The sequence below is a fragment of the Numida meleagris genome, chromosome 5 (assembly GCF_002078875.1).
Source record: "Numida meleagris isolate 19003 breed g44 Domestic line chromosome 5, NumMel1.0, whole genome shotgun sequence".
Classification (NCBI taxonomy): Eukaryota; Metazoa; Chordata; class Aves; order Galliformes; family Numididae; genus Numida; species Numida meleagris.
Window position 1 is genome coordinate 12,353,348 of NC_034413.1, and position 24,627 is coordinate 12,377,974.

General features: G+C 45.8%; 1 protein-coding gene across 5 annotated transcripts in view; it reads right to left on the minus strand.

The window, feature by feature from the left end:
• WBP1L (WW domain binding protein 1 like) overlaps positions 1–22,408 on the minus strand; it is a 51,034-nt gene extending 28,626 nt beyond the window's left edge. For 2 of the 5 annotated variants that reach the window (XM_021398094.1, XM_021398092.1), the window contains exon 1: positions 22,276–22,386. Coding sequence is in view for 3 of the 5 variants with exons in the window: in XM_021398089.1 (XP_021253764.1) it covers positions 15,465–15,524; positions 22,276–22,362 (147 nt within the window). In the remaining 2 variants the exon portion in view is untranslated. Of the gene's footprint in view, positions 1–8,138; positions 8,166–15,464; positions 15,525–22,275 lie in introns of those variants that run through there. The other 3 variants (XM_021398089.1, XM_021398091.1, XM_021398093.1) reach the window with 3 other exon arrangements.

Sequence of the window (24,627 nt, forward strand, 5' to 3'; positions counted from 1 at the left end):
GCACAGCACCATTTCTCCATGGCCCGTATCTTTCTGTGAAAGAAAGGGATTTTCTGGGAAGTCCCTCAGGAAAAAAGGAGACATCAGCAGCCACCTCTTTCCCAGCATCCTGCTATTATGATTCAATAATGTAACATGAGCAATATCACATAGGTCGTGCTGAGGCAAAGGAATGTCCTCAAACTGCCCTATATATGTGCACTAGAGTGCTTTTCTGCTTTTATTCCTGGACATCGCACCTGGGCTCTGCCATAGCACCTCCACCCATCAGTCGGTGGGTGATGGATCACACATCACCGTACACAAGCCACAAACAACAGGTTTAACCGTGGCACAAGGATGCAGGGAGGGCTTCCCACTGACCAGCAACAAGGCAGCACTGCTGGCTCTCCAAAATAAAGAGGAGTAAGGGCTGTGTACATGTATCTTCATACAACCAAAGCGAAGAATAAAAGGAAACCACAAGTTTAGCTATTAAGAAAGCTCAATACCACAAGCATTTAAGAGATCACAGCACAACAGTATTGAAGCCATCACTTTTAAATCACCAGACAAAACACTAGGAGAGCTATCAGATCTTAACCTCTGCTGTCAGAAACTTTTTAAAACATGACACTTCAGGGAAAAACCACTTCAGAAAGCCTCGTCTTAAATACATGCTCATCTTCTCTATCTCAAATTACTGCGTTAAGGAGCTCTCTGAGTGCTTGGAGAAGAAATGTGAACTCATCTCCTTTTTTTGAAATGAGGAATATACAAACCAACACAGTATATATTTAAGTGCAGATTCCAGTTTTCCTGCTGTTCCACAGACAGGGTTTTATGTCAGTACCTGCAAGCCTACCCTTTGCTCTGCTGTAGCATAGGTTCTGTTTCGTGTTTGTTGTCAAAAGACAATTACGGCCCCCCAAAATCCTACATACTTTGTTGCTCTGCTAAAGACAGTGGAGTGCTTTTGGGATCGCCTCAACCAGGAAAACCCTCAGATAGCATCACCTACATAAAGCACCAAGCACACGGATGTGGGTTTCCAGGTACTTACTTGCTTTGATTCAAGCAGACAAAGCAAATTCAGTGCCTCCCACAACCAGCTGTGCCCTTCTGCAGAAACTTCCCCAAGCGTAAAACATGGAGAGTGCCAGAAAGCTGCATGAGATCTCAGCAGCGGGACTCTAAGGACACCCACTGGGTGTACTTATGGTGGGTGCCCAGCAGCACTGCTGCTCTGGGACAGGCGCGTTGCGTAAGGAGTGGGCAGCCTGCAGGAAGCCATGCCCGCGGGTTGAGTTTCAGTGCTGACATTACGCAGTTTGCACTTTGCTCAAGCATTGGAAGCACTGGTGGCACCTGGAATCACAGCCAGGTTCTCAATCTCTGCCGCATACCTGCAAGCCAGGCAGTGCTGTCATTCCAAGGGCAGACAGCTCGGACACCCCACTGTCTTGCTTCCCACCTTCCTGCTATCTGTAGGGTCTCTCCTTCAGCATCGACATACATTCCCCTTGAGTGCATAAATATGCTTTATTAAATGTAAGCTCAATGCTCAGTAATTACAAACTCATTTCAGCTTTATCTCAGGACGAAACACTGACCAGCACAACCTGCCTTAATGGGCATTATCTTATCCAACTGCTGTAATTTCCATTAGCGGTTGTTATTCCACCGGCAGATAAGGCAAGCACTCCCCTGGCTGCAGCAGGGCTGGGGGAGGACAGGGTGACCCGCAGTGCCAAGCCTCCTTCACATGGCCATCTGGGCTTCCAGTGTCAGGGCTGCTCAGAGATGAGATGCAATCCCAGAGGCACCAGGCTGGGAAGGCTTCTCGGGAGTCCCCCAGTCCATCACATTACTCCAGGAAGGAGGACTCAATGTACCTAAAGCACCAAAGTTTGTTGTCCTACTCTTCAGAACTGCTTTCAGAAGACATAAGCAGACCTTTTTCAAAGACCACAGGGATCAAATCTTAGTTTTACTCTCTTTTCAATATCTGACTTAAACACCTCTTAAAATACAGGATCCCAAACTGTGCACATCAGTTACTAGTAGAGTACTATAACAGACCTGCATAGCACACTTCTACTAGTGTATCATAAAAAATGGTGCAACAGCTGTAGCCCATTTCTGATACATCCCAAAAATCTGAGATTCCCTCTATTTGCCTTTTTCTGCATTTCTTACTGACTTTGGTGCTGGGCTTCACATTATTTCTACTCCCATCTTCAAAAATACACACAAGCCTTTATCTCAAGTGCTTTATCTCCCAAACTGTTGGCACAGAGCAGAACAGACCTCTTCAGGATCCCATGGCTTCCACAGATGAGTCCTTAGCACATATGCCAGTCACTTAATGAATCCATTGTACCATGATTTAATCCCAAACACAGATCTCTACTCAGCAACCCATAAGCAGTACATGCCCTCAGTCAGGATGGGCTGTAATCACTGAATCAACCACATTAGATTTATTTTCTTCTCACACATGAGGTTGTTCCTCATAAACCACCCTGCTTGTTACCTATTGTCTCATAAATGCTCCAATGATTTATGCCAGTACATTAGTGGAGTCTGAAAGGTTGGATATTAGGAAAAAACTCCTCCAAAAGAGTGGTTGGGCACTGGAACAGGCTGCTGAGGGAGGTGGTGGAGTCACGGCCCCGGGCGTGTTCAAGAACCGTGGGGATGTGGCACTGAGGGACGTGGTTAGTGGGCAATACTGGTGGTGGGTGGATGGTTGGACTGGATGATCTTAGAGGTCCTTTCCAACTTTAACGATTCCATGGTTCTCTGGAAACTACTAAGTTCAGAAATAGCTATGCCTATATCCTTAAGTGCTCAGTGGCAAATTTCAGCAGCCCCACCATTTTCTACCTTTTTCATTAAATTTTAGATTAATACTCTCCTCCATTTTTTTCTTCAAACTTTAGACTCTGTATTTTCAGAACATTTTCTTAAGCCTTGGGTATTCCTCATCAGCTGCAACATAATTGTTAGACCAAAGGTAAAGAAGAACAGTAAAATCTATTACCCCTCCAGTTTTGGGAGACTGAACTTAATAGCTGGTTCTAACATCAACAAAAAAAGAAAAGATGATAAAAATAAAAATTAAGATCCCTTTTAAAAAATCAGATGTGGCACAGGAAAGAGATGTTATACTGCTTAAAACATACACCCCATTTGTGCAGTGCATTCAGCATAAACTGACAACACAACTATCTTTTAAAGTGTCAGCACACAGCAGACTATTTGTCGAGTCTGACCTCATGCTGAGTTGAGGTCAGCATGAGGAAAAATATGTGACTGTCAAAAACATCCCCAAATTCCTGCAAAATTCAAGCAACGTTTCACTCAAAAAAAAATATACATATAAAGCAATCTTTTGTAAATGCAGAAGCTCATTAGCAAAATGGAACTTGCAAGTCTTGTTGCAGATTCTAGCAGCAATCACCAGATCCCCGTTCAAGTCCTCCTTCTGGTTGCTCTCAACTGGATGAGCTGGAGGAAATTTGAATGCGCACAGATGCCAAGAATGTCCCTTGTGAGTTCCATCCTCAGGTATGAGACATGTCAACTGAGGTCAAGGGTTTGACAGAGAGCCCAGATCTTGCTGACGTGTGATAACCCACCCAGAGCCTTCTGCCAGGTCTACAAATCCCAGTATTTTGCAAAGTAACATGGCAATGTGAAATAAGATCAGTTTCTGAAGGACAAGCTGGTGCTCTACAGGATTTATTTTATTTCAGGCTGTTGCCCAAGATTGACCAACCTGCGAAGAACACCTGCTCCAGAGGCCAAGCATTTGGTGAAGGAAGAAAATGCCCAGAAAACTCTCTTCACAAGCACAGGATAGTTCCCACAGCTCCACTTTTACATAGATTGTGCCCAGCATTGAACAGCCACTCATGTCCAGAAAAGACAGATTCATTCTTGGCAAGAGATTACATGGAGGGTCAGCTCTCTTAGAAATGCGCTGGTATCTTCAAGAAGGGCCGAGATTCCCCCCCTCAATGAGTCTCACTGAGAAACAAAAGGACCAACTCCTCTCTGTAGTCAACAACAAAGATTGAGACATTCTATCAAGATCTGAACACCTCTGCCAAGTCCTTTACCAACACAGTAAAGGATCAAAAAGCATGACTGAAAATGAATGTTCCAGTAAATTTACCCAATTCAAGTCCAAAAGATTTTCTGAATTGTAATCAACATCTACAGCCAGCCAGCAAAAATATAAAAATCCAACAGCTAAAGGAAAGGGCGTTACCAATGTATCCCTCTCTACATATAAACACTCTGAGAACCGTATCAAAGTTTGTTTTGTAATAAATTCTTCGTGGGACAGCTGAGCTTTAGTGATCTAGGAAGCTGTGGATAAATCTCAAGAAATGAAAATGTTTTTTGGTGCACTTTCTCATTTCTCCCTGGGGAATCTTGACCTTCAGAGGAATATTAACATGAAGTATGCAAAATATCTTGTGGACTGTTTTTAACCTATTGACTCCAAATGTAACCTTAAATGCCATTCTGTGAAGAGTTACCCATGTTTAGCAATTCAAGCAGAAGAACATTACAGCCTCCCAAGCAGCCCACTACGACCACTCTTCCATTTGTTTTGTTCAAGCAATTTCACATAATACAGTTGTTTTATCGTGGTATTAGTGAAACATTGCTCAGAATCAGGCTGGTATAAAACTCACGGCTGCATCACTAACTGGTAGAATCACTCCAAGGACTAGTGTTTAGAAATGTCTGTTCACAGGTACAGCCAAAGCTGAAAGGCTTCAGTCCTTACTTACATGGTCCTGAATGGTTATGCTAGTGGGCTTTTTTCTGGAAAAGAGATTTTGAAAGAAATGCTTCATTAAAAGACAAATGTGAAAAGCAATCATTCCCCACTGGGCGCGCTAATGTAAATCAAGTTACCTTTCTGGAAGCTCAATGTGTATGTGCTAAATGAAAGCAAAATGCCTCTCAGGGCTTCACAATCAAAATTTAAAGAGTAAGAAGCTGCAAGAGTTAAGGTTCTCACTGCAATGTTAGTTTAGCCAATTATACATCCTGGAAGCTTAAAAAAAATATTTAAGAAGGAAAGAGTGTTACAATCTGTGAAGTCAATACTTGTGTTAAAAATATGCATGGAAAAATCGAGCTGTTTGCTTTCCAGAAGCTGCTATTTGGTCTTTTCTACTTTTACAAATTAGCAGAGGCCTTTCCAGAATTATAAATAAAACACTGAAAGCTCCATGTGACTTTCCCATATGTAGTTTTTCAACAGCCAAGTGATTTCCCTTCTTCCATCCCCACTGTTTGCATACTAAGGCAGTGTTTGCCAAGCTTCAACTTGAGAATTTTTAAGCCAAATTTGTAAAACCAAGAAAATAAAGATTTTGTCAATATACTTTAATCAGAGAGACAATTCATACGAAAGGTTAAACTCTGGAAAGGAAGTAAGACCAAAACAAAGAAAAGTCATATGTTTTGCCATCCATCTACAAGAGATGTCACTGTGGCAACACAGAAGATGTGGGAAATGGTCAGAATGCCAATTTTATCTTCTGTGGGCTTTTAAGAGCAGTATATTTAGCCATCCCACTTCTCCACTTGTTCTGATACACAATATGCTCTTCGCTCATTGAACAAAGAAGTGGACCTAACCCAAAAAGTGGGAGAGCTGGGTTAAGAGAGCATCTCAGTTTTATCCCTCCAGATAACTGGCAGACAGTGTACAGAAGGGATTTTCCAGTCTGCTGCCTTTCTGGTTGCCTTCGCTCCCAACACAATATATGAACATCTGAATACCCAGTATCCAAGTGACTCCCATGCTGTGTGTCGCATTCAGAAAACTTGTGGAGGCAACCTGAAACCAAGCCTCCAGCATTCTGAAGGGTGGGACACCAGGCCACATCTACAAGAAGCAATGTGGTAGGGAATTCTGAGCTGGGAGGATGCAGCAGACAAGGCTGCAGAGCATATGCTGGAGTAGCAGAAAGGATCCTCTCCTGGTGAAGGAGGTAGAAGACAAAGCACAGAACTTCACCTGAACAGACAGAGCAGCTCAACAAGGAAGATAAGGAAGTCACCTGTCACATAGCATTAAGACAGCCATATTAAACTATATCCCAAAGCAGAAATTTGACACATGTTCGTCTCAGGACACCAAAGTACCTCCTCTCCAGTCTGAGTTGCAGCACAACATTCACGCTCACTGACCTTACTTTTCCCCTTAGAAGAGAAACACGCCCACGATACTATCTTGATCAATGCAATCTCAAAACGTCTTTCATGGCATGGGACAGCTCAATAAAGTGGAGCACAACAGAAGCCCACACTGGGAAAGCTTGAAATTCTTATGTTTGATGTGATTTACATCAAGTCTTACTAATATCTAAATACCCCTCTGACACTAGGAGTGGAAAAACCATGCCTTTACACTTCATCGAGCTTCACTCGCTATGGTCCACATTCCATGTTGCAAAAGCCTAGCACAAAGACTTGGATCAAGACTCTGCACACACACCAATGCTGTTTAAAACCAATGAGAGGTGGTCTCTGCACAGCATGAAAAGCAAGAGGAAAGAGGTTCTGTCTTTATTCTTTGCAGTCTTGTTCAGTCATGCTCGATGCCTGCATGACTCTTAAGTTATGGTTATCTCCTGTTGACAAATACGTTCAAATACGTAAGTAGATTGCAGAAATAATCTATTTCATCTGTTTTCAAAAAAGACAGATAATTTTTTTAACATTAGGCATTTTTTCCTATAAGACCTATTATAGCCTTTAAATAATACAGAATCGAGACTGCAAATGACTTGTAGTCCACCTTCACACAACACTGCACTTCACGTTTCAAAAGCCTCACTATTTTCTATTACTTTCCATCAATAACATTTATGGTATCAGAAGTGGAGGCAGAGTAATTAATATTTATAGATAACATCTATTATTTTACACAATGCAAAAGATTCAACATGTTTTTTCACGCAAGCTTGGTGTTTGTCTACATATGTACCAGAATTCATACCTAAGTAAAAGATCACAGGTTTCAAAATTGGATATTGCGTTATTTAGTGATTGGTCAATAACGAAGGAAAACAGATACAAAGTCGTAATCCTATTTGTGAAAGTTAGAAATTATAGATGACTATCACGTTTTTGGGACCAAACTTCAGAAAATGAGCAGAGCAAATGGTAACTTCCTTTAATTAATCCCCATTCCAGAACAAGGATGGAAAAAACCCCACGATGTTCCTTTCAACTCCTCCACAGCAGCAAGGAGACTGAAAGCATAATTCACCCTCATACATTTTCGTAAAAGGAGGATTTCATTGTTAACTGTAGTAAACACCAGATTTATATTTTCCCTTGCAACTTGCCAATCTTGCCATGACTCAGTTTAAACAAAAAAAAAATAAAAAGAAGCTTCCTTTGCACTTCAGTAGCTCTCCATTTTTAGTCTCCAGCAAAAAGATGGATAATAATTTATGATTTCTAGTCACGCACCATTTCTGGCTGAAATCACAGCAATAAACTGAAAAATAGTCAGAAATGTAAAAGTCAGACGAAAGTTGTTTAGCGGTATCCCTTTGCAGCTAAGCCAGAAACTTAGCAGTGCCTTTATAAAGCAAATCAGCATTAAAAAGGGGAAAAACCTCAATGCTTCTGAGACACTTGTTTGTATCAGAATATTCGAAGAGGAAAGCAATACATAACTGACCAGCTGCCTCTGAGACAGTCAGGGAAATGGTAGCACCAAGTGGCGTCAGGAATAAAAGTGAACCACCTCGCAACTTCTCCCCAGTTGCCAGGGCTCCATATTGACCTAAGACTGACAGCTCCCTCCTCAACCCTTGCAGAATACAAACATATAGAAACATATTTCTAAGACACACAGCACTGAAGACTCAGTCAAAAAACGCCACAGTGATAGCTCAAGTTCTGTGGGTGGTTTGTTTTTTTTTTATGTCACTAAATATCTTCTTATTTTTTTCCCCTCATCTTCATACCTCATACTTTTTGTACCTCAAAACACAGGGGGAAGCCAGCAGTGATTTCCCATGGGATGCTACTCAACTCTCTGGGGAGGGAAAGCCAACTCAGATCCTCATTTCTCAACTCAGGAGCACAAAGAAAGAGAATACTTGTACCAGCTTTAACATCTCTTTTCTTCACATCTCGAGGTCTCTGCTAACAGATTCTAACAATCAGGACACCAGAATTCAGCATCTTCAGCTTCTTTCTTGGAGGACTCCAGCTACTGATTCCTGATACGCTGCCAATCTGGTCCCTGAAACAAGCCAGAGAGCGTTCAGGAAATGGTCAGGAAAAGGCTGGAAAGCAGGAGGTGGCTGCAAGCAGGTCCCAGCACGCAGGTCAGGCCCTTGGCTGCAGGGATTCACAGGGATTTCTATATCCCAACACATCTAGAAGAGATTGCACGGATTTGCCAACTTCAGAAAAAGGAATCAAAAAGACGAACTACAGCACCGTGGGAGGCCACGGGACTGAGCTATTTCAAGCTCTCCACAGTCTGGAGAACGTACAGTCTTGTGAGTTAGCGTAAGTACTATATGTTACCCTAAACTAAAGTCTACAATTCCTGACCAGAAACGTGAAATAAAAGGCAAGGTTTAGACGTGAAGCTTCATGCAAAGATTCTGACACAAATGCTGGAAGAAACAAGGAAAAAAGTCACCCAACCATGCATCGCACTTTTGAAGAGCAGCTGCCTGGAAGAATTTGGGAAGCACTTTGTACAAAAATGTTTCTGAGAGCATCCAAAGCCCTCTCCCTGCAATTCTGATATCAAAATACCACTCACACTCTTCAATGTCTATTTCTTCTTGTATTGTCTTCAAAGACTCTTGAAATTCAAAAGCCACAGGAAAGTTCACCGATAATACCACATTCAACTAACGCATTTACTTTTCTGGCCAATGAGGTCACTTTTCCACATTGCATCCTATACAGCGAACCACACACTCCTCTGGGAAGATGCTACTTGTATTATTTCTAAGGCACTGACAGCCACATAGATTTACAGCCATACACAGAAGCCAAACAGAAGTTTTTGCTATAGAAAAATCTGCTTTCTAGTCTTTACTTTCTACTTGAATCCATAATTCTGAGTAGCAAACAGTGTCTTTAGCTGAAGCAACTATGTATAATCTGGATGAAAGATGTCAAGAGTACAAAAATATCCATTACCACTTTGGACTAGATTTGAACTGGTGACCGAATGATGAGATGCTTGATAGTTCTTTAACAGTCCTATGAGCGCAGAGGTTTGCATCAGCAAATACTTAAATCCCAGGAGACGACACTTCCTGGGTAGAAAAATGTTAGATAAATGAAATCTTCAGAAATAAAAGCTTCTAGATTTGTGCAACTCCAACAAGCAATAAAATTGAAAGACAAGCCACCAGATTCCCATGGGTTTCTGGAAGACCCTTATATTACATGTATACAAGCACACAACTTTGGGCCAGAAGTTACAATTCACAAAGTTCAGCCTTCATTACTAGACGAGGGATAAACACAGCAAGTCCAAAGAAGTCTCCCTTGTGTCTTTAGAAACGCACCAAAAAATTCAAGACATTTTGGATTGAAATGCACAAACAACTCCTTGTTGAGTCAGTGATTAAAAACTAATATCAGCACCATCTGTCCATCGACTACATCATACCAAACAAGCAGAGCCTGGTATCTAACACCTATCCTTCCGGAGCCATTCAGGCTCTTGCAATCCACAAGCCTTGCATCAGTATCCTGGAGCTCTGCCAGTGGATAGGTGCAACTGCCGGTGAGGTGTGCACGCACCTCACCTGATTTCAAAGACATGCTGGTTGAAAGCAGCAATCAAGCTTCCACTTGAGGTGAAGCATCCTGTAATATTTTATTAGGCTGCAAAAAAATGTCACCATGGTATACATCTGCTGCGGAGGCAGACAGAGCCAAAGCACAATTAACAACTCCTGTCAGAGGGCACATCCTGTTTCCCATTTTTAACGAAGCACTGCATACGCACAAGTGCTCCATTTCATTGGAGAGCCTCCACATAAAGAAATCCCCTGATCAACAGCGCTATCTTTCATCTCCCTGATGAAAAGTAACACTCCCTTGAATAGCCACCAGCCCTCCTCCCTGCGCACATAGCAAGCTCAATCGCAATGGTGACCGTCACCACAAAAAGGCTCTCGAGAAGAAGTATCCGTAGCAGCTCTCTGCCTGCCTGGGAGACGCAAGCCCTTTCCCTGCATTTGTTTATACGCTGCAGGCATACTTTAGATGCCCTACGCTTGCTCATTCAACCACCCCAGACATATTAGCCAAAAACCTCTTGCCATCCATGTGAAGACAGTCACGTTCTCCTGTTTGTACCCAAGGGGCATGCAATTTAGGGCTTGCCAAGGAAAGCTGCTTATCAGTGTTAATTTTAACTACATCATATATCACTAAAAGAGCTTCAAGAAAAGAAAGAAAAACGTAATATAAATTACAAAGACAGCTGTGATAAATCTTCCAAAATCATCAAAAACAATCACAGTAAAAGCTTTGAAGAGTCAAGAACCTGGTTTCATAAACACACTTCTGATTAACCCTTTTGCAGCTTTAGAAAAGATAAGATCTCTGTTGTTGCTGAGCACATCTGCAAGAGCTTGCCAAGGAAAGCATGAGCAAGCAGCTTCAAAGGCAGAATGACGTACCTATGGCAGTAAACCCTAATCCTCGCTGTGGAAACCACGCAACTGAAGTTAGTCATAGAAAATGGGATTAGAAATTCTAAAAGAAAACAAGGGGTTGGAGGAGTTAGCAGTCATCCCGAAATCATGTTGAAAAACTTGAGCAACTTCTAAACAACAACTGTTTTCAAGGACGATAAAGAGAGGAGTAAGTCCAACACCTCCCACAGGAAACCTTTAGTGGGTAGGGATAAGGACCATCCGGGTCAGCTCAAAACCTTAAACATTGGCCCTGACTGAGGCTTGGAAAGGAGTGGAGGTGCCAGCAAACACCCCAGCTGTCACCTCCAGAAATCCAAGGGCATGAACCTCTAGCAGAAAGGCTTTCTGATTTGCCCACTTAAAACATGGCAAGGATCAAAGCAGAATGTGCTTTGTAGACCAGAGCAGGGGCTGAGGTGGATTCTTAGGAAACTATCTGGGAAGCCCAGCATTCCTCTTTCCACACTTCATAATGTCGTGTGTGCGAATGTTGCAGCTGCTCAAGTGACCATCTTCACAAGCATCACCCAAAGCACATGGCAGTAATGCAGAAGTCAGGACTTCCTGGAGAGAACTGAGGCAGTTCACCAAGCAGGCACAGTTCATGCAACTTCCAGCAGTTCCTCACGTTTCTCACACTGTAACTTCCCAGACAACAGTCTACTTTCCAAAGTCCAAACCAAATCCAAATTACAAGTCTACACAGTCCACACGAAATATTTTCATTTTGGGAGAAGCTGGTTTCTAACTCAAGACAATCTCTGGAAAAAAAAAAAAAAATCTGTATTTAGGGTCAGGATGCCTAGAGAGATCCTGAAACAACAATTTGTTTGCAGGAGTTCCCCTGGCCCTCTAATTGCCAGAGAACTTCATTAGCAAGTACCGAGCACTCACTCCTGATCATTTCAGTAGATAAAATTAAGAGAACACAAAAACTTGCATCAGGAAAATGGAGGCAGTGGGAGGAACAAAGACAAGCAAGGAGAGAAAAGAATACCGTGAGAAAATAAAGGAAAAAAAAAAGAAAAAAAGGCAGACTGTCATGATCTTAGTGTTGATGAAACCTGCTCCTGTTCGATATGGAAGGGGACCATAAGGCACTAACCAACACTCTGATGACAGAGTGTATATTCTCCCTTTGATCACTCTCCACTGTCACTAGAGACCCAGTGGGGCTTGTAGAGGTATCATGTCTTCAAGAGATGAGTATCTAACCTAGCACACAGACCATGAATGGAAGGAGAAGCAAGTTTCCACCCCTCCTCCCAGGACTATCACTTGCATTTAATCAAGTCAGAGTGGTCAAATTTCAGTGAGCTTCCTCCACTTTCTGCCCAGACACCAGCTTTCTTTTTTTCCCCCTTTAGAAAAGCGTCACCGGCTTCAGTGAGATCCAAAATGAAAAGGAAACGGGACAATACACTGGGCACCACAGCCTAGGAGCAATTACTCACGCTGAGCAGGACACCATGGGGATGTCCAGACTCTCCGCAAGAGCCAAGCAGATGTGTTACCTTTCATTTAGTGTTGACATTACCATGCAAGCCTTCACTCCTTCACAGCCTTACAGACTCCAGCTGAATCCTGAGGAAGAGCGACCTTACAGCAATGGGAAACCATACAGTAAGACCAGGTAGTTCCCAAACCCAAGGTTGGGGCAATTCAGAGCAAGGCGCACGAGTCCAGAGAACTGGGAACTGCTTGTCCAGAGTCCCTGGAGCAAAAGGGCAAAGACACTCGAGGGCCACCCTATACAGTCCCTCTGAAACGGAAAGGTAACCAGACCTGCTCAGGGACCTGGAGACACGGCGCAAATGTTCAACTTCCAGCAGCAGCAGGATCCTGATCAAAGAGCACAGACTCTGCTACACTCGGTCAAAAAATTAAAAGCAAGGGAAGTCAGAGCATTTCACACTCGGCTCAGTCTCTCAGAAGATGAAAGCAAAAAGGGGATTTTTTCCTTAAGTACTTGCTTAGAAGTTCAGAAAAAAAAAAATCCCCTTAGCTTCCCTTCTGTGTTTAGGCAGAGACCTTTTCTGTATTTCCAGTGTTGCGAAATAGAAGACAGAAGAAAACAAATCTACTTTGCCTACACAGGGGCAAAAAAAAAGCCACAAAAGCTAGTATAAATACATGCATGTCCCTAAAAACAGATGCACCTATCAAAGCACTGTTGCAAGTTTTTTCAAGTTGAGAGCCTAACAACTCCCTGTACTCGCTGTTAAGAGCAATTTTACTCAAAAGTAATAAGCAGGGTTCAAATCAAGTAGAAGTAATGAAAGAACTTGGTTTTACTTGGCTTGCAAGAAGCACCATTTGCAAATGCTACCCATGGCCAGCTATTGAATACACGGGCTGACAGAGCCCAGAAGGCACTGCAAAGAGTGACTTAAGTGGAGGCACCCTACACCCACCAACATTCCTGCTGAATGAATGTGAAATCTGCAAGAATTGCTTTTATTTATCTTACTAGAAGCGTTTCTTGGAAGGGCTGGAAAAAATTTATTTCAGATGGATTTTTCAGCTGAGAACAAAGTTGTATTTATTATAATTACGCACTCTCCACTGTGGCCTGCCTCGCTGAGAAAGAACATTAAATTCAGCTGCACACAAACTCAAGGAAGTGACCTTTTCAATGAAAATGCTGCAACGAGAGACTTGGAGACCATTCTCCCCAAATAATACCCCACTGTTTGCAGCTTGCGATTAGCGCTCTGACCACTGATTTCAGCTGCTACTTACACAGGCACAAGTCCACACAAGGTCAATCTGCTGAAACTAAGTCACGCTTGCTGCAGACTGCAATATGGAGAACTGGACTTGGGAAACTATTCAAAGTCTCCAGTCCAATTTCTTTTGATGAACATTTATTAACCATCATGTGGCAGCATAACCTTGGGAGGCACTCTGAAGAGGTCTCTTCTGTAGGACACACACTATCTAATTCGAATAAGTGGCTCAAAGGTGTTGCTGGTACATACTTACTTTAATGAGAGCAACGAATGCAAGGAAGAACACACACCACCAGGCAGAAATGCTCGCCATTTTCAGAAGGACTTAAGGGTTATCTGAAAGGCTGCTGGATGGAAAGCCCGAGCACGTGGGGATGGAGGCTTGCTGGCCCTAAAGAACCAGGCAGTCAAACCAGCAGATCTATTTCATCACACCTGAATGAAAGGTGCACTGTGAAAAGGCAGGAGATGCAAGGCATCTGCTTGTTTGGAAACGGAGGGTGTCTCTTTGGTGTACAAACATAAAACGTCCTCCTCGCCCTCCTCAAACACATCAGATCCGTCTTACTCTTCAAAGAAAGTTTGGCTATTATAAAGGGATCCCATCCTCTAAGAACTTAAAACAGATGTCTGAGCCCTCCCAGCAGCTGGGTTGCTGGGCAGTTGAACTCCTTGCTGCCAAAGAAAGCAAGGCAAGCCTGCGTGCTGACGTCCACGTCTCGGGGGCACTTGGAAACTGTGCTGCCTGCCTGGCCAACACCACCCCCATGCAATAGAACCTGCTGGCAGAGTGCTCCCAGCTCCTCTCCCCTCCATGCTCCAAGGTATGTACAGCAGGTTCCTGTGGTTCACAGCCATCCAAAGGTTTCTGCTTTGTGGTTCACAGGTCTAGAAAACAGACTCCCCTGTTCTAAGCATCTGAGGATTTTTCAAGCAAAAATGCAGCTATCAAAACAGTCTGCGCTGCCAGTTCGGGTTCTGTGCTCACTTTGCAGATCCTGTGTTAGCATTGCAGAGCTCTGGTTTCACAGCCCCGCTCACTCAACCTGCTGGTTGAGTCCCAGCCTGCAGCTCTGCCTGCCGCTGCCTCCAAGGGGAAGGCAGCATGTGAAACTCAGCTTCCTGACTGCAGAACCAATTAACCAAGAGCTGCGAAGGAGGAAAGCTTTCACTTGGAGTATTTGTTCTCCATACAGCAAACACAGCACATGCCATGCAAGGGGCACAAAAGCTGAAGCCTCGCATATCGTTGCATGTTGATGATTTACAGCAATGCCTTCCAGACAAACAGAAGAACAGCTCCCACCTGAGCACAGCAGAAGCCAAGAACCGTAAAACCGTGTCTCAATGATGAGGTAAAAATTGACCATAGCACTGGAGGCCACTGAAAACCTCTAGACCGAAACTTCGCAGAAGAAAACCAGGAGTTTCTTGGTTAACAATTAATAACTGAGACCTGAAGGCTCTCATCTAGGCCTCCAGCTGACGAGGGAAATTACACAGTGTTTATATGCCAGGTGCCACACAACCTTTTCGTATTCTGACCCACACAGAAACCCCACGGCTCACACATCTACCATCTGACATGGTGACACTGAGATGAGAAATGTGAAATTGTTTGCTTAAAATCACGTGGTAAGCCAGGACCAGAGCTGAAGAGCTCTTGCAAAAAGCAGCAGCGTCCCAAAGAAAGGACCCAGAAGCACAAAGTGACTTCCAAAAATCATTATTTTTGATAATATTTTAAAATTCACCATGGGAACAACAACAACAAAAAACCTCTCCAAAACTAAAAAAATCTGTGTTTTTTTTTTTTCCCTCCGTATCCCTCCCTCCCATCAAAAGCTCTCAAATGCAAAATGCTTGCTTTAGGGGCAGGGAAAAAGCTGACACAGAAGCAGAGTCAGACCTGCAATTAACAAGTTAATGGGTTGAACTGACTAAAAGCAGTATTTTTAAAGCCAATTTCTTTAATGAAGGATGTTAGACATTAGTTAAAAGCATAAACAGGTTTTACCTTGCACCCTGTCCTGCAGGGAAGGAAAGTGCCTTCTGAAGAGCTGTTGGCAGACAGTGCCTGTGCGAGAGAAGAGCTCATGATAAAGAAAGCTCTCATAGGAAGGACACAAATAAACAAAATTTGGGGCCAAAATTTCAGAGTCTGACCCAACGTGTACAATGCCACAAGAACTTAAAGTTTCCTATGAAAAGCAGTGGGATGATGAGGAAAATCATTCCAGACTTTCCTGAACTCATCTTCTAACGAAAGGATGGTCCTTGGGCTTTGCAGGCAAGGGACAGCCCTAGGGGCACAAAACAGGTTTGCAGAGCCTAAGTGCTCTGCAATCACACTGGAAAGGCCTGGGAAGGACAGAGATACAAGGGCAGAGCATAACAGCCAGAAATGCTGTAAAGTAAACCACAAACACAAGAGGGAGATTTAATAATCAAGTACACGAGACGGAAAAGATTCCTAATGGATGCTCCTTTTCCCTACAAGAAAAAGGGACAGAATAAACAATACAGCTAGAAAAAGGAGAAAGAAATAAATTAAGGGAAAACTTATTTTCGCCACTGCAATTTCAGACAGGCTTTGCCAGAGTCCAAGTGCTAAGTGTCAGCAAACAGGGACAATCAGCAGTGACAGATGTCTGCAAGCCTGCTTTATCTCAGCTTCAGATCGCAGGAGGCTGAAGAGTTGAATGAAAGCTGTTGGTGAAGTTTGTTTCTCCTAAATAGGCAGAAGTCAAAATGACAAGGTAATTTAAAGACAACACAATGCATCACCGACCCTCCTCCTCCTTTTCAGCCTTTGCTGCTTGAAAAGCGGTCTGCAGCCTAACCAACAAGACAACCAGCAACAAAGGGAGGAATTCATCACGCAGGAGACCCAGACATGACTCATGACCTTCACACACATTCAGGTAGCTGCACTAAATGCTTTCCAAGCACAGAGCAAAGGTCCTTCTGATCCTATCTCAAGAAGAGACTTCTCCCTGCAAGATGGGGTGAGGGGAGCACTTAGAGTAACTTTCCCCATGGGTTTACAGCAACTGGTGCGCAGGACACAACGAAGTCAGTCCAATAGCACGGCCTTGAAGCCGGGCTGCATTCTTAAGAGTTTCTCCCCAGCCTTTGCCATGTCCCAGTACAATGCCCACCACCTCCTCCAGGCCCCAGGAAGCGTTTAATCCTCCTGTTCCCCACCTGTCATTCCCAATCCCTGGTTAGCTCAGCCAGCTGGGATCGATGCGCCCACAGCTAGCACAACAGAGCTGTCACAGAGGCTGATGGATGCAACGTAACAGCCTGATCTGAAGGATCCAACCTGCAGCTCCCACGTTGGCCATCACCCACCACCAGACACTTAAAGTAGATCCCATAGAAGGGAAAAGCTGTCAAGCACCCAACTACTGATGCAGCATTAACAAATGAAAACTTACTACAAAGAGTCAGGACACAAGAGAAAAGTGTAAATCAGTTCTGGTCATTAAAAACCCTCTGCAATGCCTGCAGGTATACCATTCACGTTTGAGTTTCCCAGTTCCAACAGGCGATGCTTGACACCTTTCGCACTGGGAAAGCTCAAGATGGCGGCGAGATTCCTACTGAAACCCTCTCTTCATCACGTCTCTATAGCTCATCAGCCTTTTCCACTTCCGCCTGCTGTTCAGCCAGCAGGAGACAAAGAAAAACAAAAGTAGTTCTGTAACCACTGGACCTCTGAAAGCTGACCTCCCATCAATTTGCTCCACGAGGCTGACTGACATTGCAGGCCAGCAAACCAAGCTCCAAGTGAAGCTTTTCCTGAAACTAGGGTCTGCATCCAGTCCGTTGATCACCAACTCACAGATTTCCCAGTGCTCAAGAAGCCAGCAAGGTCAGGCTGGACAGGTCTCTGAGCACATGATGGAGCTGTAGGTGTCCCTGTTCATAGCAGGGGAGTGGGACCAGATGGCCTGTAACGGTCCCAACTCAAAAGATTCTATGATAAAAACCACATCACCACTACAAGTAACGAAATTCCATCTCACAGCAATGCAAAAGAACAAAGAGAAAAGAAAGAATTTCTCCAGGCAAAAGCTTTCCTCCACTTGTCCTAAGGATTGTGCCCATGATCCTGAGACCATGAACCCCCATAAGGGGCTCTCCTGTTCCTCCCCAAACCCAACACCCTATGGCTTGTACATATTGGTTGCAGCTCACCGTACCCACCCACCTCTTTGCAGTCCATTGACATCAAGAGGTCAGCAGTACCTCAACTGGCAAAAGCTTTGTGAAATCATCCAGAGGTTCCATGCTGCCTGCTTGCTTTCTTCCAGCATGGAAGCACAGACCAAAACCTGGCCATCGGGTTGTCTGCGACAAGCAGCTAGCATTTTGCCCAGCTATGACCAATTGCCCTTCTGTGATTATCTGTCACCAGTCTGGACTCAAGGACTGCTTTTGAGATGTCCCTGACATGCATGGTCTTTACAACCCCATCAGAGGTTTTCCTAGTCCTCTGGGATTCATGAGCCCACTAAAACAAATGCCAGACGGGAGCGTGTACAGCCATAAAGTCACCAGTTAAATGCATTAACAAGCCGAGGAGATTCTTATGCAGCTAACCAGGAAGGGCAACCTCTTACCTTGTCCCCTGTAGAACAGGGCAGTGCAAGTCACAGGAACACCTCCAAACCTGCATGCTGTCAGGAGACAGAACAAAGGGCCACCTGCAGCTCTGCGTTACCAACACTCCAGGATACGCCTGACAAGGACGGATATGCACAGGCACAGCCATGACCAAAGGGCACAGCACAGACACCATGGGACAGAGGACGAGGCCAGAAGATCAGCCCATTACTTTCGGCCCAAACAAAATGCTCTGCTCTCACCTAGGGCACACACGACACTTCTGGACCAGGCCTTCCATCTGCTACACAGCTGCAGAGATGCAAGGAGAAACTCTTACAGCATTGTGTGCGATCGTGAGGGCAGCTCGCAAATGAAAGAATGTTAATCAGTGGGGAAGCATGCTATCCAGATGAGACACTGGAGTGCTCGGCGGTATAATCATGGTGGTATGAGCAGTCCTTAATTCAATCTGCACAGTTATTTAGTGGCTCTGCTCTAAGCAAGTACAGGCCGTACTTTGATCTCTGCTGCCTCCTGCCAAAACTGGGGAAATCAGCAAGCCAAAAAGCAAGAGTCACAAAGACATTTCGGCAAGCAAAATACAGCCCTAGGGTTGTAGAAGTAGTTCTCCCCCTGAAAGACCCACAGCATTTCAGGAGGCACCAAAGTGCTATCACAACTACCTACCTATACATTAACCAAAAAAGTTGGCATGTATTTTGAGATGGGTCTCTCTTAGATGTGGATAACTGAAGCTTTGCTGCTCACACGCTACCTGAAGTGACGCTCTCAAAGGGTCCCAAGCAGGTCTGGACCAAGTATGGTAACTTCATGTTGGTGCAATCAGAGCTGCAGTCACAGCCAGCACAGTCCTAAGCACAAACACTGTGCTAAGGAGGTGTCAAATGCAGCAAGTCATGCCAGGCCTGTTCTGAACACAAGGCTCCTCTCTGTCACCCGGATGAATCATCCCTGAAGTCACAGCACTTCAAGAACTCCCCAATTTGGACTGAAATGGGCCTTTAAGTAGATCATGCTTCTCTCAGATTTTGGCTCAAAACCATCTTATTAGAGAAAGACAGATTCCTCAGGCTTGCCACATAGTTAGCATTCACTTAAATTTCTTGTTTTTAAAGAAAACAACAGTTGAGAAAACGATGTGATAATTAAGTTGCTTGCAGTGGGAAGCAGATGGACAGTTAAGGCAGTCAAATAACCTTTAGTCTGCCCTGTAGGGAAGTACTGCAGTAGAATTCACAATAGAATAATGATTAATGCTCAAAGCTTACCATTACAAATTTGATCAAGCTTGTTTTTAAAAGATATTTATTTTAAAAGACATTCTAATTCATTTCTTATTTCCCCACTTCCCTCTCCCTCAAACCACGAGGACAGTGCACAGCTAATGCTAGACAAGTACAGCCATAACTGAGCATGGCCAGGTTTCTTTTTCCTATGACATTTAACCCGATCTTATTTTTGTTAAACAACTGCAACATATTGTCCCTTCATGTGCAGATAAATGTTCCAACCTCTGTTAATGGAGCTTTGTGCTCTATTGCAAACACACATGCAACAAAGAGTCACAGAGGCAGGTAAAGAACTTGGACTCAGGACTGGGCTGTGCTAATTATCTTCATTCTCCTCCACCTGCCACCCAAAACAAGACTTAATTAAAATAAAGGTCTTCTAAGATCCTCAGCAGCCTGGACTTATTTTAACCTGAAAAATCAGACCCTCCTGCACGGTACAGCGTGTTCTCAGCGATGTTTGCTCAGTGTGGCTAGGCAGCACAGCTCCACCTCCTGAATTATTTAGACGACACGTTTCCTGCAGCACCTCCCAGCCTCAGACCTCCAGCTCTGCAAGAGAGTATTCAGAGAAGCACAAACCCTGAATAAGCCCTCCCCAGCAGCAGAAGCAAGCAGTACATTGCAGCTGTCTGAGACGGAGATGGCAGCAGGCAGCAGTCACCATGGGCAGTGAGGGCAGCCATGGACTGGAGAGGCCAAGAGCTGAATGCTGTCAGGGGTCCAGCTAAAACCATAGGAATCCTTGGTGCAGAGATCTTCCCAAGCCAGCATTGCTCTCCTCTACAAGCCCATCATCTCCAAGGAAATCATACTCTAAGGCAACATGAAAGCAGACAGAGTTTAGTTACATTCTCATTTTCCAGATCCCACATTATTGAAAAAAAAAAAAAAATATATATATATATATATCCCACATTACTCAAAAACGACAGTTTTTGAGTGGGTTGCTGTCAATCTGTAGTATGCTGCGAGATAATACCAGCTCTTTGACAGACAGTCTACATTAAGATCGAAAATAAACCACAAGAGTTTTATATAGACAAACTATGAAAAGAAAACGAGTAAGAGACGCATCCATATCTAAGTGCTCTAAAGAAAACACGGGCAGCCAAAGCTCTTCTCTCCCACCATCACGTACAGTACCACCCAAGACTTACTATTTTAGGACTACTTCTGGTGCCCTGATTGGAGAGGATATCTACAAGTCAGGCACGCAACTATTCCACAAGCAGGTCTGTGTATGAATGCTTCTATACCCTTCTGCTTTTTCCCTTCCTCCTTTTCTACTTCCTTTCCTCTACCTGTTCCTTGACTAATGCACAAGCTGTACAGGGAGTGTCTTTCACAACCTTCAAAGCAGGTATAGTGTTTTTATTAGCATTTATAGGGTTGAAGATTTTTGTGGCTTTTGTCTAGACAGTCCTAGCACCTGGCTGCTTTCTGCGCATAGCTGGAACACCACAGCACCTTGTGCCTATCTACGCTTAGTTTGTGTACGTTGGCTTGGTGGTGGAGCGGAGCAAGCACCAGGACTTCCACCAATTCAGGACAGTTAAGACAACGTGAAAAACACATGGTTCAGCACACCCTCACATCTGGCTCCCTACTGTAGTAAAGGCCAAACCACAGCAAGGAAACTTGGGATGGCGCTACCAATTTGATGGCTAGACTAGGAGATCTTTTCCAACCTTAATGATTCTGTGATTCTAATTACAAAGCCTTTAAAGTCCATCTGGTGCTCTCAGCGCCTTGAAAGAAGGAGATTTAAAATATCTGTAGTCAAACTCCTCACCTCTCTACTCGCTTCAGAAGTCAGAAAGTTTTCCAATGGATGCCCTTCCCAGAAGGAACACTCCACAACAGTGTCCCGGTGAAACTATGCACCATGCAACCACAGCACCTGCGGTCTGCAGGCACGGATCAGCATCCGTGAAGATTTAGACCTTCAATAAATTCCTTCACATAACCCATGAAAGTTTAGACCTTTAACAAATACAAAATACAGTTCCTGCCTCCTAAGGAGACTATCAAATCTGAAGGCATCCTGCTCAATTTATGTTCCACGGAGGATGAAAGTGACATCATGACTCCATGAACAACAGGTTCCAGGTCGTGCATGGGACACTTGGCCCAGCACAGCTGTCTATGAGCAACACTGAGCAAGGTGAAGCTTTATGGATTCTGCATAGGGCAGTCTAAGAACACTGCTAGAGAACATCATAGCACAGGCACAATATTGAGTAAAGCGATGAAGGAGAGAATGAACTTCTTCAGAACCCTTCGGGCACGAAGAAGGCGGTCAGAGCCTACAAAGACAAGGGCTGGTTCCCCTCATCCCGGCTGAAACACTCTCCCTTTTTCCTTCCCACAAGGAACACGGTTTTGTGGGCATGGTGGTGACGGGTTGATGTGCTGGACTAGATGATCGTAGAGGTCTTTTCCAACCTTAATAACTCTATGATTCCCCGACACGGAGGCTCACCCCACACTTCCTGCGCAACAGCAACCTCCTTTGCCCGGGCAAGCCCCAGTCCCCGGGCCAGCCAGCCACCCCCAGCCCTGTCACCACCTCAGGTGACAGCAGCACCTGCCAGCGCCCCAAGCCTGTGCCCTCATCAGGGCTACCCCTCCCCTCCAAAGGTGGTCCCTCTGCACCCCCTCCTGCAACCCGCAGCAGCCCTGTCCCCATGCTGCTCCTCCAGCCCCAGCACGCTCCCAAACCCCGCTTCCTGCACCCCCAGCTCTATTTCAGTCCCAAACCTCGGCAGACCCCCCAAACCTCGCCCCCAGCCCACAACTCGCCTGCTGACAACCCTCGCCCCTCGCAGGCAGCTGTCGCCCAGGACCCCCTAGCACACACTGAACCCCCCAGCCGGCGCCCCCCGGGCTGCCTCCTACCTGAGCGGGCTCCACGCTGGCAGGAAGCCCCTCGGGCAGCGCCTGAATCAACATCAGGGCCATGGCGGCGCGGAACCTCCTCGCCATCCCCCCCACCCCCCGCTCCCCGCCTCCCCAGCCCGACTGCGGCCCGGGACGGGAGCCGAGGGGGCACCCCAAGCCTCGTCCTGCCCTATAGGATCGTTGATTGGGCAGACGGCGCACCACTTGGACAGCTATTGGCTCGACACGCCATCGTTCAGGGCAGAACGGGGAGGGGCGGGGTCTTCTTGCAGGGAGCTGCCATCTTGAGTGTGGCGCGGCGGAGAGGGGGCCCGGGGTGGGGTGGTGGCTGCCATGTTGTGAGTGGCGGAACTGGCTGGAAGGGGGTTGTGGGCGCTGCCCCTTGTGCCTGTGCCCCGACGTGGCGTGCGGCGGTTGCTTCAGGCCTGTCAGGAGCTCTCTGGTGGCATTGGAGCGCTCGTCCCCATCTGCTGGCCGTGTCTCCTGGTGGCTTTAAACCTTGCTCAGCCTCCTCTCCAATGCACACAGACAGTCCCAAACCCAAGCAGCCCACCCATGCCTGCGGGTTCACCAGGAAATGTGTGCAGGGAGGCAGCTAAAATGGCCACAGCAGCAGCAGGCAGAAGCAGAGTGTGCTGTCAGCACGGCCCTCGCTGCTGCTGATGTCAACGACACTGCTAGCCCCGCACCAGGCCCTGAGGATGGGGCAGCAGACTGTGAAGCCACTTCTCCCCCACCATGGTGCCAGGCCCGCAGGGAGTCTGAGGCAGTGCCCCCAGCCCTGCATGCTCCCATTCGGCTGTACCCAAGTGCAATGCTTGGGTCTCACCCAGCCAGGGCTGGGGAATGGCCCTCATCCACCAAAATCCAGCAGCTGGGTGAGGGCTGCTGGGGCGGCTGTGGGGAGCCACAGTGGGAGAGGAGAGGCATGTGGAAGGGATGTCCCAGCACAGCAATCCCCTGCCTGGGCTTGTCCCAAGTGCAGGTGGCAGTGCTCAGGGATCACTCACAGCTGGTGGGCAGCGTGTAGGCTTTGTGCCATGCCAAACCCCGAGTGCCAGGCAGCCCCCACGGGGGATTGGCACAATGATGCTTGTGAGATGCTCTGATAACATACTCAGAAAAATAATCAATTTAGCAGCTTATCTCCTGCCCCTGGGATTTTTCAATCAGGGCGATACTTGGGGCACACCTAACACTACACCCCTGCAAGCGTGGGCCAGCAGCAGTTAACCCATTGGGCACACACCCTGCATGCTTAACCTGGGTTAAGCACCTCCAGTAGCACTTGGGCAAGGATACGGGGCTGCTCATCATTCACTGAAAGAAATTTTGGTCTGTGACTCACCAGCCCTGCTGCAGCCCAACAGAATATCTTTGGTCTGATTGTTATTGAAGGGAGGTTGTAAACATGCTGCTGCACCAACGTTTCAGCCTTGAAGAGCTTTGCTCCTTTTCCCATCTAGCCCTGAAATTAGAAGTAGGAAGGAGGCAAAAGCAGGAGCATGGGACAAGCCCAGATTGGGAGTGACTCATCACTAGAGTGTAATTAACACCCGCAGCTCTTCACAAATAGGGCTGAGTCCGGCACTGACTTCTGGCAGTGACGTTTCCTTCCTATTGCAGCAGTGTGATGCAGAGCCGAGCTGGACGGAACCTAGCAGCACGGGGCCACACTGCCTGCAATCACCTGCCAGCCCTCCGCAATGTTCTGGAACTGTGAGTGGCAGAGATGGTACAAATCCTCCCATGGAGGCTCCTGCTACAGCTTAGAAACCTAGGAACCCTGCTGTGCTGCTGTCAGCCAGCATCAGTCTGTGAAGGTCTGAAGAGGGAATCCATTGCTATGAGCTTGGCAGTTTCTGGCTCGAGGACAGTGCTGGTCAGCCTTATACTGGTCCCAGCACAGACCAACCCTCTTCTTCTGGCTCAGAGCATTGTGTGCACCCCATCCTGCTGCCCAGGACTAAGGGGAGCAGGCAGGAGATAGCAACAGCTCTCCAGAGCATACTTTCTGTGGGACTTTGCATTACAAGCATCACCACATTCCCAAGTGTGCCAGACACTCCTTGGACCCATCTCCTTTCCAGGCTGCTGCATGTTCCTTTCCGAATGCGCTCACAGAATTTTGGGGTGCAGGACAGGAGCAATCTAAATGCAGGAGTTCAGAGAGCAGTGATGTCTTCCTGTGACACTCAGCTGGAGAGACATGGTTTGTTTCACGTGTTTATCTATTCACCAGCAAGCAGAGAGCCCACACCTTTCCTTCTTCCAAGGCAGGTATGACCCATGTCCCAGCCCCATCCAGGGAAGCAGGCACCCAAAGACCAGCCAAAAGCAGAGCCCAGA